Source organism: Orbicella franksi, chromosome 14, assembly GCF_964199315.1.
Source record: "Orbicella franksi chromosome 14, jaOrbFran1.1, whole genome shotgun sequence".
Lineage (NCBI taxonomy): Eukaryota > Metazoa > Cnidaria > Anthozoa > Scleractinia > Merulinidae > Orbicella > Orbicella franksi.
The window spans coordinates 15,373,753-15,398,386 of record NC_138158.1 but is presented as its reverse complement, the minus strand read 5'-3'; the positions used below and the strand labels follow the sequence as shown (position 1 = coordinate 15,398,386).

The following is a 24,634-nucleotide window of genomic DNA, read 5'->3' as shown; positions in this document are numbered from 1 at the left end:
TCCGTCTTAAAGCTTTGATCAGCGTAATAAGATCACCACGTCACATAAAGTTCATCAAGTTGTCGTTTCTCAAACGCCCTGTCTCAGAAGTTTCAATGTCTCCACAACAGGAGATTACCCCGTCAAAATTAAAACTTGCGTAACTGGATATTGCTTAACAAAAGGGTGAGGAGTTTTACAAACCCCGGACCTTAATCCGATCCTTGCACTATTGAAGCAGGAATTGAATTAGCAAATTAAACATTTCCTTTCTTTTGAAAACTTTTTGAACACGCTGAGTCGGAGAATATCTTCCAACTTTTGATTGATTGTTTGATTGATTGATTGATGGATAACTGAATGGCCGTAATTTCAGATATCTTGCAAAGTTAAAGCAAGATTTACTACCTTGAACCATCCTTGGTCTGATATTGTGACGCCTGTTAAGCCATTTTTCGCTGGCATAAAGGTAGGTAGTGATGTATGTGTACTTATAAAATAGCTCGGCATTGATGTTCAAAGTGTTCATGGCTGTGTTTGTATTTTAATAATTATTATTTTTGGGTTGCGAAAATGCGAATGACCCTTTTGTTTTCCATGGCGTAGTTGAGCATAGCCATAGCCATTAGCCATATCCATAACCATAGCCATGGCCATAGGCGTAGTTACCATAATCAGAAAAGTAACCAATACGCATTAGTAATAGCAATAGGACTGAGTGGAGTACAATTCAGGGAGTAGTCGAGCGAGTAATTTCAAAATTTAAGATCACGATTATCCCTGAATTGTACGACACAAAGTCCTATTACTAATTAATCGTAACTATAACAAAATTCGAGAAGAATATGACAATGGTATAAACTATTGGACAGGACAATATATTCAACTTCTAAGCTAGATGCTGAAAAAGATAACCCATTCAAGTGCAATTAGCACGCACTTGATGACGCGTACTCTCCAATTACTCAGGCATAATGCGTACTGTCCAATTACTTAGGCATGACGCGTACAACTCTCCAATTACAAGTGCATGGCGTGTGCAACTGTCCAAGTAAGGCTCAAATCAGGGCTGCTGATGACCAATCCGATTCGAGAATTTTGTTATAATTGCGATTAACATAAAAATAGGCCAGACCATGAACCTTTCCTCAAAGATAAGCCTAGGCACAATTCTGAGGTAAAGCTTAGAGCACGCCTAAGCGCAAGCCTTGGCCTAAACCTAAGCCTAAGCTTTGTCCTCTTGTTATGCCGTACGCGTCTTTCTTCGTTTGAAACCTTAACCATAATAATGATCTTAACTCTTATTTACAATATAAGCAATCAGCTTTGTTACAAAGACACACCGAGAAATACTAGCTCTGTTCCTTTGTGACATAACTAGCACTGGGCTATTGACTAATATTACATTTTTTTTCTAAACAACCTAACAACTGCCATTGAAAACATCTCCACTACAGTAGATTTCCATACCAATATTGGACAGGCGTAAAACAAAATACACGTTTTTCTTTCTTTTTTTTACTAGGTCACTCCTTCTACACTTATAATCTCAGAATGCGAGGAACCCTTTTATCAGGAACTTACCTTAACACCAATGATTCCGATCAGACAAAATAGACACGGTGCCTACCTTTTTGTGACATTTTATCTCCCTGATGGGCTGTGGTTACTTAATAAGTATAAATGCTTCGTCGAATTAAAAGGAACTACTCCAGTGACTGTTAAGGTTGGGGCCACATGCACAACGCTCTATGGTTTGAAAAAAAAAGTTGTTATCACTCCCAAGATTACCAACGGTAAAGATAGCGTCTTCTGGACATTCTTTGGTCTACCGACGGTCTGGGTATGTAACTATGTATGTTTTTTGTTGATCCATCCATCCATCCATCCATCCATCCATCCATCCATCCATCCATCCATCCATCCATCCATCCAAATTAGAATCTAAATAAATAAAATAGAAGACTTTATTTGACCTGAAAGGCCAATCAGTGATCATTGGATCACTGGTATTAACTGGCGATCAGCATTTACATATAAAATACAGCTATTCATAAAATTGTACTTTAAAAAAAAAAAATTTACATTAAAAATTACAACCATTCTGGAGATTATATCTCTCAATCTCTCTATCGACTTTTAGCATAACACTTAACTTGTAAGATTCGTTTATAGATACTTAACGTATTTATATTGATGGAAACTGGTATGTATATATTTTAAACAAACTTAGTTGTAATCATTATAGTTCACGGCTTTTGGGAAGAACAGAAGTGCCATGTTTTGTCATTTTTGATAAAATTTTTTTTTGTGTGTGTGTTTACAGCACCTTTTAATTCACAAAAATAAATATAACACATTACAATAAAAAGAAAAAAAAACAATGAAGATGGTATCAAAGGGAAGAAAACGAAACAAGTGTTTCAAGTGTATTGTTAGGTTGATTACGTATAGCATTACTAGTATGTGAGAGCGAAGATAAAGAGCAGATTGCTGTGAAAAGCTCGTAGGTGACAGCGTATGTACGAGATGGTTGGCAAAGTTGATAGCTGCTAACGCTTCAGAGGAAGTGATGCTATCTATCAGTAGGTATATATTCTGCAAGAGGTTCCCATTTTTCCATATCGCCGCTTTTTGTCTCCAACTCGAGCCTTGATTTCAGAAAGCGTAGATAATGGTCAAAGCTAGGGAACATTTCTTTAGATTTGGCTACCCAGATATGACGTCGAGCTAAAAGAAGGCAATAGTTAATTTGAAGTGCAAATTTTGACGTTTCCAGTTTCAGACCAAAAGCTGTAATGTTTAATAGTGTGGAGGTTTTGGGCATTAGTTTTATACTTTGCAGCCATTCTGATACTCTTTTCCAAAAGTTAGATGTCTCGTGACATGTCCAGAAGAGATGCATTAATGACTCTGGGCCTTCTTGACAGAAGGTGCAATTATCATTTGCCTTAAGCCCAATTTTATATAGAAAGTCATTAGTTGCTAGACGTCTGTGTAAAAATTTAAACTGGAATTCGATCAGTTTGGTACTCCTGGTGCATCGTGATGTCAAAAGGTATGCTGAGCTCCAGTCGAGATTTTCATTTCTTGAGTAGTTACAAGTTAGAAGCCATTTCATTTGGCTGTTTTTTGGAACTTCGCCTTTGATTCTTGTCAGAATTTTGTATACGAGTGAGCTTTTAGTCTCTAAAAGCTTAGTGCAAAAAGGCTTGTACTCCTGACTATTATCATGATCATCCACTTCTTTACGGAGGGTCTTTACAGCCGATATTATCCCATAATATTTAAGAGGAGAGACATTTAAGCTGTATTTTAATTGAAAATCATTCAAAGAGAGAGAGTTGCTGCTCCCTGGTTTTTGTGAATGTTTCACTTTTGTAATTCCTTTTGCACACCAGTCCTTAAAGAATATTGGTTTGTTTGCTATTCTAATTAGAGAGTTGTGTCATAGGCTTTGTTCTTGAAACTGCACCTGGGATTTTATTTGTTGTTCGAAGTTGACCTCCGCCCAGACCTCCAAAATTTCTTTGAGAAATGCATCCGTAGCTTTAATAGACGTTGTGGTGTCTTTAACATTTAGATTGCCAGCAAAAATATTTTCACGACCATAGTGTTTTAGAGCCAAATCAAAAAAAATTTTCCATTTTGCGTTATTGGTGGTATCTAGGTATTTCTTGATCCATGTTGTTTTTAGAGCTTTGTTAAAAGAACTAAGATCAATCATCTTTAGGCCTCCATCACAATAATCATTTATCATAATTTTGCGTTTGATTTTGTCTCCCTTTCCGTTCCAAAGAAACTGATAAAACAGCTTGTTGATCGGATTTAAAGCATTGTAATTCGATGGCAAAGGAGATAGCAAATAAACTAACTGCGACGCGGCTAACGATTTCAAAACAGTAATTCTTCCCAGCAAGGTCAGTCTACGATACTTCCAACAGCTAAGGATTTTCCTTATCTTTTCCACCTTTTCATCATAGTTTAGCAGAGCAGCTATTTCAGGCTCGACTGATAGCCACAGTCCTAATGTTTTAACTTTGGATTCCGGCCACTTTAATCCCTTTCCTGGCAGAGAAAGTTTGTCGTTTCCAACACTAGAACCGATCCAAAGGGCTTCCGTTTTCTTCTCATTGAGTTTCAGACCGGAGGCTTTACTAAATTCATCTAACATGCTAAAGGCAGAGAGAAGAGCTTGTTCTGACCCGTCTAAAATCAGTGTAGTATCGTCGGCATATTGGCTAATTTTAATTTCATTGTTGTTAACACATACCTTTTGTGTTCACATTGTTTCTGATTGCTTTGGCCAATATTTCCGCTGAAAGGATAAATAAATAAGGAGATAGGGGACAACCTTGTCTAACACCTCTTTGGATCTGAAAGAAATTACTGGACCAGCCGTTATTCAGAACACAGCTTTCCGTTTTACAGTAAAGAGCCTTTATCCACTTAATGATCGATGGACCAAAACCAAAGTAGCGCATGCTTTCGTAGATGAAAGACCACTCTAGTGAGTCAAAAGCTTTTTCGAAATCGACAAAAAGTAATAAGCCTGGAATATTATTTTCTGCGGCATAGCGAATGATACTGTCTATGAGCCGGATGTTTTCTCCGATAAATCTACCTTTCATAAACCCTGTCTGATCCTTGTTAATAAGTCTTGGGAGAACTGATTTAATACGATTTGCAATAGCTTTTGCAGCAATCTTATAGTCAGTATTCAGGAGAGTTATTGGACGCCAATTTTTAACAAAATAGAGTTCCGCGTCTTTTTTGGGAATTAGTTTAATGATACCACGTCTTTGTGTTATAGAGAGGCAGCCAGATTCTAAAGCGCAATTAAGCGCGGAGATCAAGAGGGAGGAGATATCTTTCCAGAAAACTTTATAAAATTCGGCTGGGAGATCGTCTGAACCAGGCGTCTTGCCCGAATCCATGCTTTTTACAGCTTCAGCACATTCCTTTTCAGACAAAGGACCCTCGCAGCTCTCTTGTTCCTCGAGCCCTAACACAGTTTCATTAACTTGTTGAAAGAAAAGTGACTGGGGGCCGTCATCTTCCTTGGAAGTATAAAGACTCCTGTAGAAAGATTCACATTCCGATAAAATTGCTACGTCGGAAGTGACAAATTCAGTGTCGTTAATTTTCAATTGACTTATTGTTCCTTGTTTAAGATGTCGACTTTCAAGGTTCAGAAAGTACTTGGTATTCTTTTCCCCTTCATTATACCATTGAGACTTTGAACGAAGGATTGCACCTTTGGCCCGATATTCTATTATTTTTGCGTGGTCCCTCTTTAGGGTGTTAAGTTTTTCTATAACATTCTGGCTTGGAGGTTCACTACTGTTTCCGTTGTCAAGTTGTTTTTCTAAAATCGCGATTGACTTTACTAGATCCTCTTCTCTTTTCGTTCTTTCTGATTTTTTTGATGCCGCGTAAGAAATTGATTTCTCTCTCACTTTCAGTTTTACCATTTCCCAAAGTAAGATAGGGTTGACCGTCTCATCATTTTCATATTCGCTTACAGTATTTTCTATTGCCGCCTTGATTTTATCTAGGTAGCAAGTTTCTGATAGTAAAGAAGTATTCAGCTTCCAAAAGCCATTTCCTCTGGGGTTTGAGTGTAAAGATAAACTTAGAGTAATCATGGAATGATCAGTTTTGAACCCTGGGATAATGTCTGCCTGAGTGATATTGCAAATGGAAGTTTGGCTTACTAGAAAAAAGTCCAATCTACAGTGTATGTCGGATAGCCGTTGGCGCCACGTGTACCTCTTGATCAAAATTTGATCAAAATTACCGTGTTTAAATATCCAACCAACCAACTGACCAACAGACCAACCAACCAACCAATAGACCAGCCAGCCAGCCAGCCAGCCAGCCAGCCAATTAGCCAACCAACAATCGCAAGCTCAACAAATTCGATTAAACATGTTACGCTAATTTGTCGCCCAAAGCGACGAGGTTACTTATTTCACCATGAAGGATATAGCTTTACGAAGTTTTCCTTCATTACTCATGCGCAGTATGACGGATGAGTTATAAAATGGGCTCCGTTCCTCCGTTTTGGTGTCACATTTGTACACGCAAATTTATGCATGCATACATTTACCACGCTCCTTGGAGCATCGTCCGCCATATTGGATTCTTCAAGAAGGTGCCGTTTTTTCGCAAAAGTTGTGCTTTTTCCCCAATTTGATACGGTGTGAAAGTACCTACAGTACTTTAGTTCGTTGTTAAGATTCTGAACTGGCATGTGAGCATGCATGAACAGGAAGAAAGTGTTTCTGGAGAGATAAGGCATTGTTTATGTGGATCGCCATCTGACAATATGACAAGTCTCAAATTTATTAGGGTTTTGGGAGATTCAAGGACATATTACGAAGAATCAGTTACTAAGAACGTGCTCTTTATACTTAATCTTTTGGTCAAAAAAATGCTTCCCGCTCGTGTAAATGGACGTGTTCAACAAAACGGGCAGGTAATAGGCCACGTTCAATGTATCAATATTCTAGCATGTCTCCGAGGATTTCAGGACTAAATTTTCAAGTTTCTTTTGTCCCTCAAATCCCAAAGGATACTCGGTTACAAAGAAATCATTTTAAAAGAAAAATAAATGCTATAACTTGACGTTTCGACGTTATTTTGTTGAAGAACACAAAAGCAAAAACCGACACAACGTAGGATGATTTTTTGAAGGTGTACTATATTTCGGCTGGCCAAACCAGCCTTCTTCAGGTACAATGAAAATTTTACATTGAGACTTGTTTTTATGTAGCCGATATTTGCGTAATACCGGAAATACGTGAAAGTAATTGACAGTGTAAATGAAAGATAAACATACGGTAAAATAACATAATAAAAGAAAACAAATAGAAACAATTAATATGTTTCTTCGCGGATGTTCAGATCCTGAACATCCTGATCCTGAATCTGAACATTCTGATCCAGGATCTGAACATTCAGATCCTGATGGTCTGAACATCCGCGAAGAAACATATTAACTGTATGCTAAGAATCGTGATATAAATCTTAGGTTCTAGAGTTTTTATATTTTTGAGAAAATTACGAAAAACCGTCGACAACCCGTGAAGCCGAAACATCACAGACATGCGGTCAAATTTCACGATCAGATAATCGAACTCGCGTGAAGGCGCATAGCAAATTATGGTTTTCCTTAGTTTATAATTTTATTTAGGAGGTATTGCTAAGCTGCTTTGATGATATTTTAGACTTAAAATTGTAATTCCGAATTCCTGGAGAGCAAGCGAAAAGAACCGAAGTTTCTAGACTTTGAAAATCCAAAATTCCATACCGTTTTCAAACATTTCAAAACATACTCGGTATTATGTAGAATTCTTTCAAAATTTAATTCTAGCAAGTGCAAGAGCTGTTTTTGAACGTGATAGAGTTTTTTTTCTTGGAAAAGTCATTTCTGAGGCGAGTGGCCCCATGCAAAATGACCCAATTTGACCTTTCGAAGAGATTTTGTTTAAGGGCCCATTAACCGATTTATGCGCGTGCTCGCACGCGTTGCTAAGGAGGTGAAATTTCACTTCCGGTTACTTACGTCAGCCTGAGCGCAGAAAATAAAAACAACTCAATAACTTGCAAATTCGCCTACATTTAGATGTTTTTCTTTGTGTTTCACAAAATGCAAAGTAAAAAAAGTACAAGCAAAGACAAAATAAGATTAAGACAGAAAGACAAGAGCAACAGAAAGAGAAAAACTAACTCCTTGTGGCTTTGTTTGATCTTACCGAAGTGCGCTGGTAATGTAAATTGCGCACGCGCTGATAGGTAACTTCCAATATATATCGGGCGCACTTCCCGTTTCTTTAAATGCTAAAGGAAACGCGTTTTTTCATTAAATCCAGCCTTTTCCGACGGATTTCGATTAAAGCCAACGTTGGAAAGATAGATATGCATTCCTTTGTCAAAATCATGCTTTTTTTCAGAAAATTACGGATTTTTTACTATTTTAAAATTCTCTCAAAATCTGACTTTTTAAAAATGAAGCAAAGTCTATGAATAGCGTAATGAGGATTTAAATTAAAATATTAAATCAATGGAAAAAATCCCGATAAAGTAATCTGCCTGGGAGCCTTTGCGTTTTTTCAGTATTAGTCACATGACCATGGGCGTGGCCTGATGACGTCATCACTAGTGTTACTAATCATGAAAATGTTGAAACACACCAAATAACTCTGATCTAACTAAAAATGATGAGGTTACATGGGAATAACTTTTCCTTAGCAGCGGCTCGAAAAGATCGGTTAATGGGCCCTTAATCACGAAATGTAAACAATTCGACTAGCCTTAACTCGCTTTCTGAGCAAACCATTGAGAAACCCTGCCATTTCCCATTAAAACTACCCAGTAAACCTGAGATAATACTTCGATGACGGTTTACCTTCCAAATGGGTGTCTGAAGGCAAATAATTTTGAAGTTCTCAGTTAGTTTTTTCATTGCTTTCCTGTTTCCGCGCTTTATAATTTAGGGTCATATCTTGACATCGAGCTTGTATGCTGGTTTCAGGTTAAGCTTGTGCAACACTTTTCAGGAAAATCAATCCATACATTGCAATATCTACCTCTCAGTGAGCAACCTCTTGATATTCACTTGGTTTCTTGTACAATAAAAGAAATTCCTAAGCGCGAGACGTAAATCGGTCTAGTGAGCGTAACGCAATCTTTCCTTCGTCACTTCCGGACCACGTGATTAATCTTTTTCTGACGCGGGAGGGGAAAAGAAGTTTTCCTATGCAAACAATTTCTTTTTCTTGTTGGTGTTGCACGCAATGCATTTAACGGTTCATTACATGGCCACTGCAACAATTTAATTAAGATTTTCCATCATGATATAAACAGACACAAGGCCTTTTCATGTCTTTTGTTTCAAATATTTAATACAGTAATTCACTCAATTGCTTTCGCTCAAAATACGTTTTTCTTTCAAGTTAAAACGGGACAACTTTCTGTTTTTCTCCTTAGGGCACTAAGCTATTGCTGAACTTAGTGGGCAATGGAAAATAGCTAAGAGTTCGTAGCCACACCCTATTCACCTCCCCTAGTCCCCTACCCCACTCTTGTGCTAACTTTGAATTTAAAGTGAGTGAAAACAAAATGTATTTGGGGTAAAGGACGGCCCATTCCATTATTTTTTATGAAAAGAGGGGGACGGGAGGGGGGACTGGAAGATTTTGAAAACAAAAATTGCCCGGACGCAGGCCGGAAAGCAAATGTCCTGCAGAGCGCAAACTTATATAAATCCCCTGCAGCATCTCAGTGTGATGGATTCTAAGAAGAAAGTCTATATGACAGAGCTTTTGTGGCGTGATATGTCTTTGTTACAAGTTAGAAAGGGAACTAAATCTTGGACGTAATTGCTTCGAGGGTCTCGACCGCATTGGCCACCAACTAGCCGCTGAAACGAGCAATTTCTCTCCATTTTCCAATTTTTCAACCGATGACGTAGAGCAAATGACTCACTTTCGGCAGAGGTAAACACATGCGTCCTAATTACTTGGGTGCCGAATTGTAGATAATGTTTGATTTTCAAAGTTTTTTTTTTTTTGACGAAGTGAGCGCTCAAGGTTATACAATACACTTCAAAAGACCTAAACTCATTTTCCTGCACATATCTGTGTAAAGTTGCATAGATTTTAATCGAGTGGAGTTTGTCCACGTAATAAGGTTTGGCGAATTTAAGAAAAGGTTGGGAGCCTCGCACGTGCAAGCTTCGCTTATCGGGCGAGCGATCGAAAAGTTCGATTTTAAAAAATAACAGCTCGAAAGCCGTGAGAATTCTATATTTAGAACTTTTTTAGAGGTAAACAAACCGTTTGGCACAGATCTATATGCGTTTGGTAATTATGTGTTTTAAACTTAGATCTCTCTCGATGGCAACTCTCAAAACAGAAACATGTCTTGTGCGAACCCAGAAGCAAATCATTTTCAGTTTCCAAAGGGATATTCTTCGAGAATCATATAAAAGCGTGCGTCTACTTCTCCATCAAAACGTATCTTGTTGAAAATAATTCCTAAAAATTCAGACGCGCCACGAAGCGGACCTGTTTGCGTGTTCACCTGCTATGGGCAAATCGGTAAATACAATTAAGAGTCCCTGTCCATAAAAATGGAAAATAACTCGGCAAGTGTCGAAAATTCGATTTCGCTCATATTTTCATGGTAGATAGGCTAGGGCATGACAAAAACTACTGGACAGTTTTTTTTTTGGCAAAATACCCTTTTATTTCAAAGAAACAGGCAAATTATCAAATTCCGTTAAAATCGTCATTTGACGCACCATTTTATTAAACAAGTTTGAAAGCCTCGTATGCAAAACCTCATCATTCTTTCGTCTTTAAAACACTCAAATATTTTTGTGCAATGTTTAAATGTGCACTGGGTTCATTTTAGGGTATGTTGCGTTGTCGTTTTGAGTGCAAAATAATTAAATTTCGAAGACATGTATTTCATTCACGTAAAAGTACTTCGTGAATATAATTAATTTTCACCATGTGCGAAACCTTCAAATGGATTAAGCTTCAGGTGGTTGAATCGCAGAAGGATGTTCTACAGATTCCTGTAAAAATTTCTTTGGGCCAATGATTGTGAGTGACGGGAGAGCTTTTCAAAGAACGTTAAAAATGCAAATATTTGACCATCCGTCGTCAAATTTCAATTTACAGGTTAGACGTATATTTTAGCATGCGCCACATGACTTGACCTATGTTAAGTTGAAATAGACGCAGAGCTGATAACTTCGAAATGTTCTAACCTTATTTGCTGTAAAAGGCAGGCCCAAAGCCGATTTGACGTGTTTCTCTCACCATTCGTCACACATAAAGCAGAAGTTTGCTTTTGTTTACATAACGTCCGATTTGCATCGCCAACCGTCAACTTATTTAATGGTCGAATACCATGAATCTGTGACCCTCTTTCGACACATATGATCACCACTGCATCTGAGTCAAAAACGGCTAAGTAATTTGTAGATAGTTGCTTGCTTTGCACTACACGAAAATATTACGTTTGATCATCATGGTTTGATCGCTTGGATCCTTGCTTGCAGCGGTTCCTTGTTCGTCACGCAATGCTGTCATCCCATTTTAGGGGGTAGAGGTAGGACAATTTCTATCCTAATACATAAGGCTCCGTAAGGCTTGGAACCACTGGGAGCACACAATCGTGTTGAGTAGGAAGAGATTAAATTAAGAAATGAAAAGAATGAATAATTTACCATTGCCCCTGTTATCTTTTACTCGACCACCGCTATCTACATGCCCTGCGTAATACTGTAACGCTAAACTCATAGCTAGGTCTTTTCGCGCTGTGCAATTATTTTCGGTTTACATGTAATACAGTGGGCTACTCTCGGGGAAATGGGTGGTGACCGCTTAATGGGGCTAGCCGCTTAAATAGAGGTTGGTGTACCTTGAATATTTAATTTTTCACTATCGGGTTATAAATTTCTTGGTGAACATGGAGTCAATTCAAGACAGTCATGATAGACGTGTGTTTGAATTATCACTCGTCATGCACCTTCAATTTCAGACTCTTATCTGCCATCGCCCTTTCCAAAACAAAGTTTTTAAATTTTGGGTGGCCGCTTAATAGGGGTAAAGACAATAATGAAACCCTTATCGGAACGACCAAATGGTGGCCGCGGAGGTACCCAGTCAATAGGTGTCTTATTTACAATATTCTAATGACAATAATTTTGGACTGCATTGACAAAAGTCCTCTATTTTCTGTTACAAACATACCAATGCCTCGTTACTAAGCAAACAAAACACGCCAAATAAGCTGGCATGGCCAGGGCTATTTACCCACGTAATTACTAATTAAATTTAGTCTGTTTTTCTCATGAATTAGACACGTTGTGATTTCCTATTTTTATTTCAGCTAGTTCTTGCTATATTGATCTATAATTTGTTTATGGCGATTTTTCTAAAATTCTAGTGAGTACAGGCACTAGCTTTATCAGCTGTTGTCTGAAACATCAGAACGTACAACAAACGTGATTTGGACCGAGGCCTCATACACTATAGAATACGATTATATAAATATACACACATTATCATATATATGAACAAACAGATGAACAATGATTAAATTGTTTCACTTATCCTGAGAGTGTTCTATACAAAATAGATCAAAATGTGCAGCATATGCCGTGACAGCATTGCGTGACGAACAAATAACGGCTGTAGATTGTGCTGCGCCGACACGCTTATCAGCAATGATCAGCAATCGATCAAACATAATATTTTGGCGCAGTGCAAAGCAAGCAACTATCTTCAAATGACTCAGCCGTTTTTGACTTAGATGCAGTGATGTTCATATGCGCAGAAAGATGGTCACAGATTCATGGTATTCGACCAATAATAGGTTGACAGTAGGCGATGTACATCGGCAGTTAACCTTGTGTAAACAAAAGCAAACTTCTGCTTTATGTACGACGAATGGTGAGAGATCGACTAAAAACACGTCAAATCGGCTTTTGACCTGCCTTCTACAACAAATAAGGTTAGAGCATTTCGAAATTATAAGCTCTGCGTCGATTTCAACTTATTATAGGTCAAGTCTTGTAGCGCATGCTAAAATATACGTCTAACCCGTAAATTGAAATTTCACGACGGATGGTCAAATATTTGCATTTTTGACGTACTTTGAAAAGCTCTCGCGTCCCTCACAATCATTTGCCCAAAGAAATTTTTACAGGAATCTGTAGACCATCCTTCTGCTATTCAACCACCAGAAGCTTAATCCATTTGAAGGTTTCGCACATGGTGAAAGTACTTTTACGTGAATGAAATACATGTCTTCGAAATTTAATTATTTTGCACCCAAAAAGACAACGCAACATACCCTAAAATCAACCCAGTACACATTTAAACATTGCACAAAAATATTTGAGTGTTTTAAATACGGAAGAATGATGAGGTTTTGCATGCGAGGCTCTCAAACTTGCTTAATAAAATGGTGCGTCAAATGACGATTTTAACGGAATTTAGTAAGTTGCCTATTTCTTTGAAATAAAAGGATATTTTTGCCAAAAAAAACTATCCAGTAGTTTTTGTCATGCCTTAGCCTATCTACCATAAGAATATCAGCGAAATCGAATTTTCGACTCTTGCCGCGAAATTAAGAATTGTCTGATTTTTACAGGCAGGCGCTCTTAATACAAATTACAAAAACTCTCTTTGCGGCCACTAACTAGCCCTTTTTCAGATATATATTACTATTCCCTTTTATCTAGCTTTAGGAAATTATTAGCAATTGAACTGCCCAGGCATTTGACTTTTGGAGCTAAAACTAGATAGGATTTCTAGCTTGTTGCACAGTCACTAGAAAATGGGAAAAGTAAATGTGTTGCGTGTATATACACCGCTTCAAAGTATTGCATACAAAGAACTCTCCTTCGAAAGAGGCTTGTGATTACAAATAAAAAAGTTACAAAAAACCAAAACGAAAACATCGTATGCTAGTAAGGAAGAAAATGAAGAAATGAGCAAGAGCACGACAAAAATATCCACGCGGATGTATTTGCGGCACGTGATCACTTAACATTGCGTGATATCGATCTGGGTCTATTTTTCAGTTCAATTAGTTCCTTCACTTCTTGCCTCTTTTCACTAGAAATATTCAATGCAAAACTCAATAGATACCCAGAGGATGCTTTATATGCAAGACATGGATCCAAGTCCTGCAAAAATATTGCACAAGCCAGAGAAAAGTGACACTTAGAAAATGCCGTCGCGGCATGAAAAGGCAGGTGGCTGAGCACGGCAGCGCCGTAAGACATAGGAAAATTACATGGCAAAGAACATCAAAATTATTTGCCTTCAACACCCATTTGGAAGGTAAGCTGTCATCGAAGTATTATCTCAGGTTTATTACATTTTTAGCAACATGTGTAAGGATATATATATATAATAATATTTTAATTCTCAGAAATATGGCAATGCATCATACAACTTACAAAATAACACCAGGTGCCTACTGAGGAATACTGTTATTTTATCAAGTTTCAAGTATACTTTAAAATCAAATTGCAAATATAATAAAAATAAGGCAAAGTTAATGTTTGTTACAATGGCCCAGTAGCTGGAATATATTCCTAACAACCAACATAAACAAGTCCAACACTTGAACAAAAAATGCCTAAACAGATTTAGTTCAGAATTGCTATGAAAAAAGATATCTCATCCAATTCGCAATTCTGATCGTTTGTTAATTCTCTATCTATAATTTTTCGACTCGGTTTGCTTTGTTATTCGCCTGACGATATCCTTGTAATAAAGATGGCATATTGCGTTACAGCACTTATCTTCTCTCCTGCATCTTAATTATCTATATCTTAGATCTGATGCACTTTTTTCAAATTAGCATTTCTCCCGTATTATTTCTAGTTGTCAGATCGCAAACGTTTTCAAATTGCTTGTCTGACTATGTAGGCACTGCGGATCTATTTTATACGACTTGTAACCTTCTGTGCATGAGTATAGGCTACTTGGAGCCTCTTGTTTTTTAAGCTCTCTCTTTCTCTCCCCCCCCCCCCCCCGCTCTCTCTCTCTCTCTCTCAGTCACTCTCTCTCGTTTTCTCTGTGTTTAGGTTACTGTGGTACAGAAAGCTCAGGCAATACATAAATGTAGGAGTGTTACTGATCCTCACTACCGCATGCTTGATAAACAGAACGTTCCGAGGTATACTCATTTTTGGTAACTATTATATATATTATTAAGAAACTAACAAGGAGAAGGGCAGTATTATGGGGTTTTGAGCTATCGACAAGAAAATTACGATGATGGGTGTCAGAAGCATGTTTGAAGAGACGCCTTGACACTGTCTAACTATATTTTGAACGTATGACTTTCCTACCTTCAATTTCTTAAACTCAACACTAAAACATGACGTCTGCTCTCACAGAAGGCAAATAATATACGTTTGGTTTGTTATGAACTTTTGGTAAAAGAATTTTAATAGAGAGTCCCAAGATACAAATTTCTTCTCACTACTGTTACCAGATGGTTCTTCTTGCACTATGTTTTCAGTCCTATATAAAAGTACATGTTAGTGCTCTTCTTGGGCTGGCTTCTTGTGCGTATTTGCTGGGGGAATGAATGGTTTTTGTTAGGTACCCATTATAATTATTATTATTATTTATATGATCGTATAATTTTTTAGTGTTAGAGAGAGATGGCACGACTTTTTTGGCCTTGGGGATTTTGTTCTGTATCACAACAAAGAAAAGAACTTTGAGGTAGGAAGTAAGGAGCGCTATTCGTGGATAGAGAAATAATGACCTTACCATAACCGTGATGATGACATTTTTCTTTTCGATCTTGTTTTTTTGTTTGTTTGTTTGCTTATTTGTTTCTATTTCATTGATTAGGGATCACATACTGCTCGCGCTGAAGTAACTTTATATATTCTTTATATATACGCAATTAACTCTGGTGACTGTTCCTAAAATTGAGAACTGAAAGGAAGACCCCGAAGCTGCATCAGCAGCAGCAAAACCTCAACAACAACACAGAAAGAGATTAAACGTCAACCATTTGACCAGGACGCGGAAACCGTGCCATGTATTGACACTGACCTGATGGAACCATTTCAGTCGGTTGGCGTCTGATTTAGTAGCATTTAGTTAAACATTTTAGTTGATCCCACCACGATGCAACTACTCCTTGGTAGTGGTTATGAGATGAACGGGAACTTTGAAACAGTTTGTATTCTATTACTGGGCTATCGGGATTATGTTATCATTTTTATATATCAGCGAGTATATTCCTAAAAAAATATGTCTCTAACTATTTTCAAGGTGCTAACGAGACAATGGTCTTGCAATAATGCCAGATTAGTAACATGTAACTGTGGAGTTATCATCCGCGATCACAACGATCTCATAAAATTCAGCTGCTGCGGTGATCCACCGAAAACGTTTCGAGATGCTACAACCCCTATTGTAGTTGATATACCACGTGCAAAGTGTCTCGCACCAGGGATTACGTTACATCAAGTAATTAAGGGTATCAACAGCAAATACGAGGTATGTTCTTGATTGGGCTTATGCCTAAAATCGTCTAATAATCATTATTTCAACTCTTTATTCACCGAGAGCCAGGTCGCATTTAAGCTTTACTTTGGTTAGAGTGGTCTACTTATGGAACATTTTACCGGTAGAAGTATTGGAGGCTGGAGGTTTTTAGGTTTTTCGAAGTTGAACTGTGCCATTTAAGGAGTTAGCTTATTCTTATTTAACGATGTAGATATCTTTAGGGTTTCCTTGTTTTATTTATTAACTCTCGGGTATCCCTATTTTATTTAATATCACGACTCATTACCTTTTAATTTTAGTTTTGGGAGCTTGCATTATTAGGGCCAACCTCTGAACTCCCTTTTCGGGGCTTTCTTTTAAGTTTATGTATATATTCTTCGTATTCTATGAAGTATGTGTGACCCAGATAAACATGCTGTTGTAGCTGTGGTGAAAGAGAACTGGCACATGATGGTAATATATTTATATATCAAACATATAACATAGTTTCATGATGGCTTACAATTCTTCTACGGGGTGAAATCGGACGTCAGCTTGCAAGGAATAGCCGGTTCAGGTCCTTTCCTCAAATCGTCTGAATTTATTAACGACTGATTACCTAACAAAGGAGCCATAACTGTTTTAGGACGTACATCCAATTCAAAGACTTTTGCAAACCTTCAATTATCTACACATGTTTTAAAGAAGCGCTAAATCCTTTACTTGCGATTAACGTTGGCGAAAGTGGATTTAGTGCAGATGTATCCACCACAGCCAAAAATAAACGAATTTCTTGTCGAATCAGGTGAGGTTTAAGTTTACTTTAAACCTTCGCGGGTTTCCTCCAGAAAAAGATTCGCACACGCGCTGTTTTGAAGGAATCCCCCACAAACTATATATCAATAGAAAGGTTATAAAATGTAGAATTCGATAAAATTATATGTTTTTTTGCCGACTGCTTTCCTAAGGCGGCAGAAGCCGTTAACGCCAAAACGACCGACAGAAATTCCGGCGAATTAAACGGGTATCAAATGCGATCATTGATGCAAAATAACTGTGCAGTGTTAATCACAAAGCATCAATCTCTCAAAGCCTGTCAGCATTGTCTTTCATTTCTATTGGTTATCTTTTTATAGATCTGTCAAGTTCCACTGTCGAAAAATTCGTGTAACGTGTTGCGTTAGAGAGCGCCACGAAAAAAGTCTTTGAAAGAAAAGAATTCGGCGACACGTTTTTGTTCCGTTCCGTATCCATCAGTGAATATTCTGGCCAAATTTCAAGGAAAACCGTCGATTCTACATACCTATTAATTCATTTAAAGAGCAGGGATTCTCTCGAAAAACGAGTGCAAGTTTTCGCCTTCCAAAGATTTATAAACATGTAAAGCCTTCTCAGAGGGATATGTCAACTCAAAATGCCGCTAGCTAATGAAATAAGAGAACCCCTAGCGTTCATAGTAAGGAAAGTTGAGCTTCGCGGTAAAGCGATGGTGTTACAGTCACGTTTTAGGCGCATAAGTTTTAGGCCGGTGGTCAACAATAAAGGGCAAAACGGAGAAAAGCGATGTGCAACAAAGCAAAAACAAACTGAGTAGCAATTGCCGAAGAGTGACTACGAAAAGGCACTCTTGACGGAAATGAAATCTCAAATTGAAAGTATTTGATATAGAATCTCTGGATTACGCCGTTTGCCGCGAAAAGGTCGCTGAGGAGTCCATGCCTTTTAGGGATTATGACACCTTGACGGTTTATTAACTTTTATTAAAAACCTCTTTTTCCCAATAACTCGCGCGCGTTTTAATATTTTATTTTCATTTTTTGGAAAATGTAACCTTGAATAATGAACTCTAATTTGGTTGGAAAAAAGAAAATTTGGAAAACGTAGCCCCGCGAATGTTTGGAGTAACCTTAAAAAAAGAAATTGACGAACAAGTGTGAGTTTTCTTCAATTCAGGTTATAGTCCCGTCCGGTATAAGAGTGCTGTTGGAGAGAAACTACTGGGGTATTGATGTTACTATTTACACTCCACGCGCCACAAACCGCAAAAATGAAGAAGGACTGTGTACATATGAGAAGGATCGACATGGGGATATCACCAAGTTTGGATACAATATCAAGTAGGTATTTGTTACTTAAGATTTTCGGAAGTGGAATAAATGTTAACTTTTAAGAGGCCCCCTTCGTTGTTATTTCGTTCATTTAAGAACCTGCTGATTGAAGAACTGTTTGGGTATCTGCTTTTTGAATATCGCTACCCACAACTATACCACTACCATTATCAATACCATAACCACTATCACTACAACTACCACCAACACCACCACTACCCCTTACAACACCACCGCAACTACCAACACCACCACGACCACCACCACCACCACCACTGCCACCACAACCACCACTACTACCACCATTACCACTACCACTATCACTACCACCTCCACCACCACTACCACAAACACTACCACTACCACCACCATTACCACCACCACCACGACCACTATCACCACAACTACTACAACCACCACTGCCACTACCACTACTAATACCACTACCACTACGACTACCACCACCACTCTCACTGCCACTACCACTACCACTACCACTACCACAGCCACCACTACGATCACCACCATCACCACTAGCACTACCACCACCACTACTACTACCATTACCGCTATCACTATCACTACCACTACCACCACCACTACCACCACCACTACCACTCCCACTCCCACTACCACTATCACTACCACTATCACTACCAGTACCAACACTACCACTACCAGTACCACCACGACCACCACTACTACTACCACTACCACCACCACCACTACCACTACCACTACCACTACCACTACCACTACCACTACCACTACCACTACCACTACCACCACCACCACTACCACCACCACCACTACCACTACCACTACCACTACCACTACCACTACCACTACCACTACCACTACCACTACCACTACCACTACCACTACCACTACCACTACCACTACCACTACCACTACCACTACCACTACCACCACCACCACTACCACTACCACTACCACTACCACTACCACTACCACTACCACTACCACTACCACTACCACTACCACTACCACTACCACTACCACCACCACTACCACTACCACTACTACTACCACTACCACTAGCACCGCCACCGCCACTTCAACTACCACTACCACTACTACTACCACCACCACCACCACTACCACTACCACTACCACTACCACTACCACTACCACTACCACTACCACTACCACTACCACTATAACTACCACTACCACTACCACTACCACTACCACTACCACTACCACTACCACTACCACTACCACTACCACTACCACTACCACTACCACTACCACTACCACTACCACTACCACTAGCACTAGCACCACCCCCACCACTACAACTACCACCACCACTACCACTACCACTACCACTACCACTACCACTACCACTACCACTACCACTACCACTACCACTACCACTACCACTACCACTACCACTACCACTACCACTTCCACTACCACTACCACTAGCACCACCACCACCACTACAACTACCACTACCACTACTACTATCACCACTACCACTGCCACTACCACTACCACTGCCACTAGCACCACCACCACCACTACAACTACCACTACCACTACCACTACCACTACCACTGCCACTACCACTACCACTGCCACTATCACCACCACTACCACCACCACTACCACCACCACTACCACCACCACTACCACCATTACCACTAACACTACCACTACCACTACCACTAGCACCACCACCACCACTACAACTACCACTACCACTACCACTACCACTACCACTGCCACTACCACTACCACTGCCACTATCACCACCACTACCACCACCACTACCACCATTACCACTAACACTACCAGCACCAGTACCACCACCACTACCACAGTATCACTACCACTATCACCTTTAACGTCGCTTGTAGCTGCTGAGCTTGGACGAGACCTGCTACTTATTGTAATTAACCGAAAAATAATGAAATGTTATCTTTATCTAAACAACAAACACGATGACCCTATCGTCAAACAATCTTTCTGATGTCGAAAAATTTGCATTCTATTAATAATTCCGGGTTTTATTCCAACTTTTTGAACATGTTAGAAAAATACCATTTATCTGATCTAGATCTTGAAACTTTAGACAATGATGCAGTAAGGCAAATTGAAACTGATATGAAAAAAAATTATCTCACTAGCGACACAACAGGCAAAACTCAAAAAAGTTAGACCTCTAAGTTTTCAATGATGAATATACTCCATGTGATTATTTAACCCATTTAAAGTGCTACTGAAACGAAATTTTCGTATGTGAGATTTTTGCTTAGTAATAAAGTTTCAACCTTACTTGGAAACACTGCAGACTGTTTTTTCGCATACGGCAAGCGAAAACTGCTTTTCAGCCGTTCGAAGTTGGCTGGTTAAGTCCAAAATTAGCGGCCCTCTTGGCGCGGCTAAAACAGCCTAGTGACGTCACTGGTTGTGTTGCTCTCATACCGCGCTGTAAATTTAGAGTGATTATGGGAGAAGAGAATACTGTTCGAAGTCCCCCAAAAACCCATCTTAAGGACATCTCGGAACTTTAAAGCAGATAATAACAGTAGCCTTAGACATGAAGAGGTGGAGAATCGATCCTGGGGCTTTTCAGTCTATTTTTAACAATTATTCACCGAAGTGGAGATAAATATCCATCACTTTCACCGACACTGAGGTGAATAATTGTTTTAGTATATACCACAAAGGCTGAATAATTAGCGGACTAAACGTTATTTTATGTGTGACAAGCGGTGGGAAATTTCAGAATCTCTCGCGCCGGCTGCTTGGAGTTGAATAGTACTTGCCAATCACCTCCGAGTTAACCAATCAGAGCGCGCGAAAAGCACTATTCACTTGGGTGGTATATACTGAAATTGGATATTTCCAGGATATTTTATGTAGGCATATTTTATGGAGTGCGAGTTCTTAAGAGTCGATTCCTGTGAATACCGAAAATGGGATGACAGTCGCGAAATTTCGGATTTCTTCATATTTTGCCCAAATAACTTCTATAATGAGTTGTTTTCGAAAATACCATTCAAAGGTCCTGAAGCGCTTTAGTTTTTTCGAAATCGAGGAAAGCCCGAAAATCGCCATTTTAGCTCTCTGCCGCCGCCGAAAATGACCGAAAATTGTGCATTTTGTTTTCGCTCGTACAGATCAACGCAACGATATCTATCAATATACTTTCGGTAGATCATAGTGCATGTCTTGCTGTTTCTAAAGCATTAATTTGATTAGCAAAAGCTCCAGGTGTTACAATATTTTAGGCCTATACAAGTACCTTCATCGAAGCTCGTGAGCGAAAGGGCTAATTTTAGCTAATTTCAAGATCATCAAAAGCCCACTAGTACATCGAATTTGAAGTCGAAACTAAAATTTTCTGTAAGCCCATACGCCATATTATGTTTTGTGAAAGTCTCTTCCGAGGCCCGAAAAAGTACCCTGTCGAGAGCAATAATCGTGTGGTACATTTTGAGAAATTCGTCATTCGTGAAACCAACACGGAACTTGGAAAGCTAACTTCATCAAGAACGAAAATAAGCGAATGGAAACCTTTTTCGTCAATAAAGATGCTTGCAATCTGTTTTTTTTTCTTTTTAGCTTGACCCCATGATTAACTTTGGCAAACATTTGCAGTTAAATAAAAAAGAAGCTGCTTTCGGTACATTGTAATGTTATGCAAATTTATTTCGATCACCGGCACGTGCATATCGCCCGAAACTGATTTTACTTCCGCCTGCTGTATGTTTCTTTTTGACGGTTACAACTGTAGCACATATTATTCGTTCAAGATCGGCAGTTTTAATTTTCGTGGAAGACCCACAGCCGAACCTGACCTCAAGAAAAAAAAACATTTTGAAACGTGAAACTTGAGTAATCAATCGAATACAGTTGCATCCATCATGTTTGGCGTAAATATTCGAGCACAACCATTTCATGTAAATAGGTGCACTCTACTTTAAAAATAACCGTCTCATTGCAGCATTTCTTGAAATCCTGGTCTGAGACCAGGTAATGATAACAAAGCGTAACCAGTTGGCGAAACCTCATGATCAACTGTCGCAAAGTTGTGGCATAATACAGCAAGATATTCGACCGTTATATTTCTTACCCGTGTGCTTGCAATTCTAATATAATGGGTACAATTGCCCCTGTCTTTACCACCAGATTTATAGATGAATCGTTCGTTTCCTATCACCTAATATGGCACATACCACTGAATAAAACACATACTGTGACATCATTTTACTTGGAGTGTTCTAACAGTCGTCCGCCACTTGCAAAACGTGAGCAGCAAGACAGAAAATCACAAATGTTTCCTAGTCAGTCGCACTACGCTGTCCAGATTTCTTTCTTACAAAGTTTTCAGACTTCGCTCTCTTGTAAAGTTCCAAGACTTCGCTGTTCTGTTGACCAGTCCGAATAAGTGTCATGGTGTTAGTTGAGTACTTGACATTGTTTGGTGGTCGTAGTTCAGACAATTCGGCAAATGTGGATTGCGTGACAATCATGAACATATGACGTTTTGCAAATTGAGTAAAGATGGCGACGTAGACCCCGAGGGGAGGGGACACCCATATAAAAAGGACGGGGGTTCTCGTGGAAATTTTGAAAAGAACCCTTAAGAGGTACCAAGATCCTGTTTTGTGGGCGTGGCTTGAAATTTTTTCTCTCCTAAGAGATACCAATTCTTACATAACACATTATCTCCTGTCATATTTCTTTTCGGATCAGTACCCTAAAAGGCATCCCAAAAGCTGCCGCTGGGGACCTTTTGAGGATAAACACCCTTAAGGCTACTTGAACTTCATTTTTAACCCCTAAAAGGTAGGAAAAGCACCTCCGTCATTTTTATATGGGAGTCTGCTTGCCTCGCCGGGGGCGTGGATAGGGAATCAAAACTGTTCCTTGCTCGCCTCGTGTAGGCAGGGTGTTTTCTCTCTACGTCTGCGTGAAAAAATGGAAACTACAGTCGAACCTCCACTATCAGCTACCTCTACAGAAATGGCCACCTCTCTGCAACGACCACTTTTTTCGTACTGGCGGACGGTCACTCTTATTTTAACCTCTTTAGAATGGCCACCTCTACACAACGGCAAGAGCCACTAAAACGCGTCCCAACTGCCAAAAAAACCTCTCCGAAACGGCCAGTTAATCAACAGCTGACAAACCCTGTCTTCAAAACTTCATTTTTTATTGGACATGGTCACGAAACTTGATCTATACTGCGCGTCGTTGGTCTCTATTTCTGTTTGGTTTCTGTCTTATTGATATGTTTTGATTGTGTTACGTATTTACATGTTACACTGAGCATTTTTTTTTAAGGTAAAAATCTTGAATCGCAAGAAAATATCGGTGTCGTACTTTACCTCTACTGATACCGTTCCATAAAATCCACTTTCCTCTGTTCGCAACTTGACCGTTGTAGAAAGTTTCGACTTTATTACCGGTAATAAAAAACCACACCCTTCCTATTCCTATTCAACTTTAAAACACAGGTATATTGCTTGTGCTTTTGGTATAGGAGGCACTAGTCTTAAATGGGTACGTGTTGAGAATTTGCGTACATATTCACTCTTGTTACTTTCTTTTTTAAAACTATATAGACTATACAGTCGAACCTCCACTAACGGTCACCTCTCCACAGCGGACTCCTCTCTACAACAGATACATTTTTTGTCCCGGTGGACGGTCCATGCATTCGCTCTTACTTTTGCCTCTAAAACGTGCAAAATAAGGTTACAATACATAATGCTAACTATTTTACACTGGCTAATTATGGATGTAGAAGTTCGCTTTGTCCATAATTGTGAATTCTCAAGGTAAAATAAAGAAACATTTTAGCTCTTCTGACTGTCCTATTTTTCTGCTACCGAATTCCCGGCTAAGGAGGTATATATATGGGCGCTTTCCATTGGACCAAAAATTTTGCGGATTTTCTGGAACCTTTCCCAGGAAATTTGCGTACCATTCATGCCTGTCTCGAAAATTTCAGAAGTTTTGGTCGAATGGAAAGCGTCCATATTATAGTTTATATCGTTTAGCAGAAAGCAACAGGGGTGAATATGGATGTAAACACACACCGCGCATCTAAAATCCGATGCCCTCTAGGCTTCTTTTGCTCTTTTTGTATCCCAGCACTATCAACGGTGCATTTCTATTCAAAAAGCACAAACGACAAACATGTATTTTAAAGGTAAAGAGGAAAGGTGTATTGTACAACTTTTGTGAATGCGGTAATACTTTCCATTAATCTACGTAGACATGACGTGATAGCAGGACCCTCGGCTCTGTGATTCGTCGAGTTCTGTCCTTTTGCAGACTTAAACAACACCCCCTTCCCCCCTACATCTTCCAATTTCGTCCAAAAATGTTTAGTTGGGCTGACAATGCGAACTATCTTACTTGCACGAGCAAACAGTTTGGATTCACTCGCCGCGGTCTTTACACTTCGCAAGTAGTCACGCAATCCACATTTGCCGATTTTTTCTGATCTGGGAC

The 24,634-nt window shown here is 39.1% G+C and overlaps 2 protein-coding genes across 7 annotated transcripts in view; one reads left to right on the top strand and one right to left on the bottom strand.

Annotated features, from left to right (window-relative positions):
* LOC145467319 (von Willebrand factor D and EGF domain-containing protein-like) overlaps positions 1 to 24,634 on the top strand; it is a 104,042-nt gene that overhangs the window by 2,983 nt on the left and 76,425 nt on the right. For 5 of the 6 annotated variants that reach the window (XM_081450868.1, XM_081450867.1, XM_081450865.1 and 2 more), the window contains exons 4-9: positions 356 to 448; positions 1,505 to 1,822; positions 14,603 to 14,694; positions 15,176 to 15,251; positions 15,813 to 16,040; positions 17,982 to 18,145. In XM_081450868.1, the coding sequence (XP_081306994.1) occupies positions 356 to 448; positions 1,505 to 1,822; positions 14,603 to 14,694; positions 15,176 to 15,251; positions 15,813 to 16,040; positions 17,982 to 18,145 (971 nt within the window). The remainder of the gene's footprint in view (positions 1 to 355; positions 449 to 1,504; positions 1,823 to 14,602; positions 14,695 to 15,175; positions 15,252 to 15,812; positions 16,041 to 17,981; positions 18,146 to 24,634) is intronic. The other variant, XM_081450863.1, reaches the window with a different exon arrangement.
* On the bottom strand, positions 18,262 to 21,237 carry LOC145467354 (uncharacterized). Its single transcript, XM_081450904.1, has 2 exons — positions 20,675 to 21,237; positions 18,262 to 20,045 (listed from the first exon to the last, which is right to left on the bottom strand). The coding sequence occupies exon 2, from the start codon at positions 19,940 to 19,942 to the stop codon at positions 18,359 to 18,361; it is 1,584 nt and encodes a 527-aa protein (XP_081307030.1). The 5' UTR covers positions 19,943 to 20,045; positions 20,675 to 21,237; the 3' UTR covers positions 18,262 to 18,358.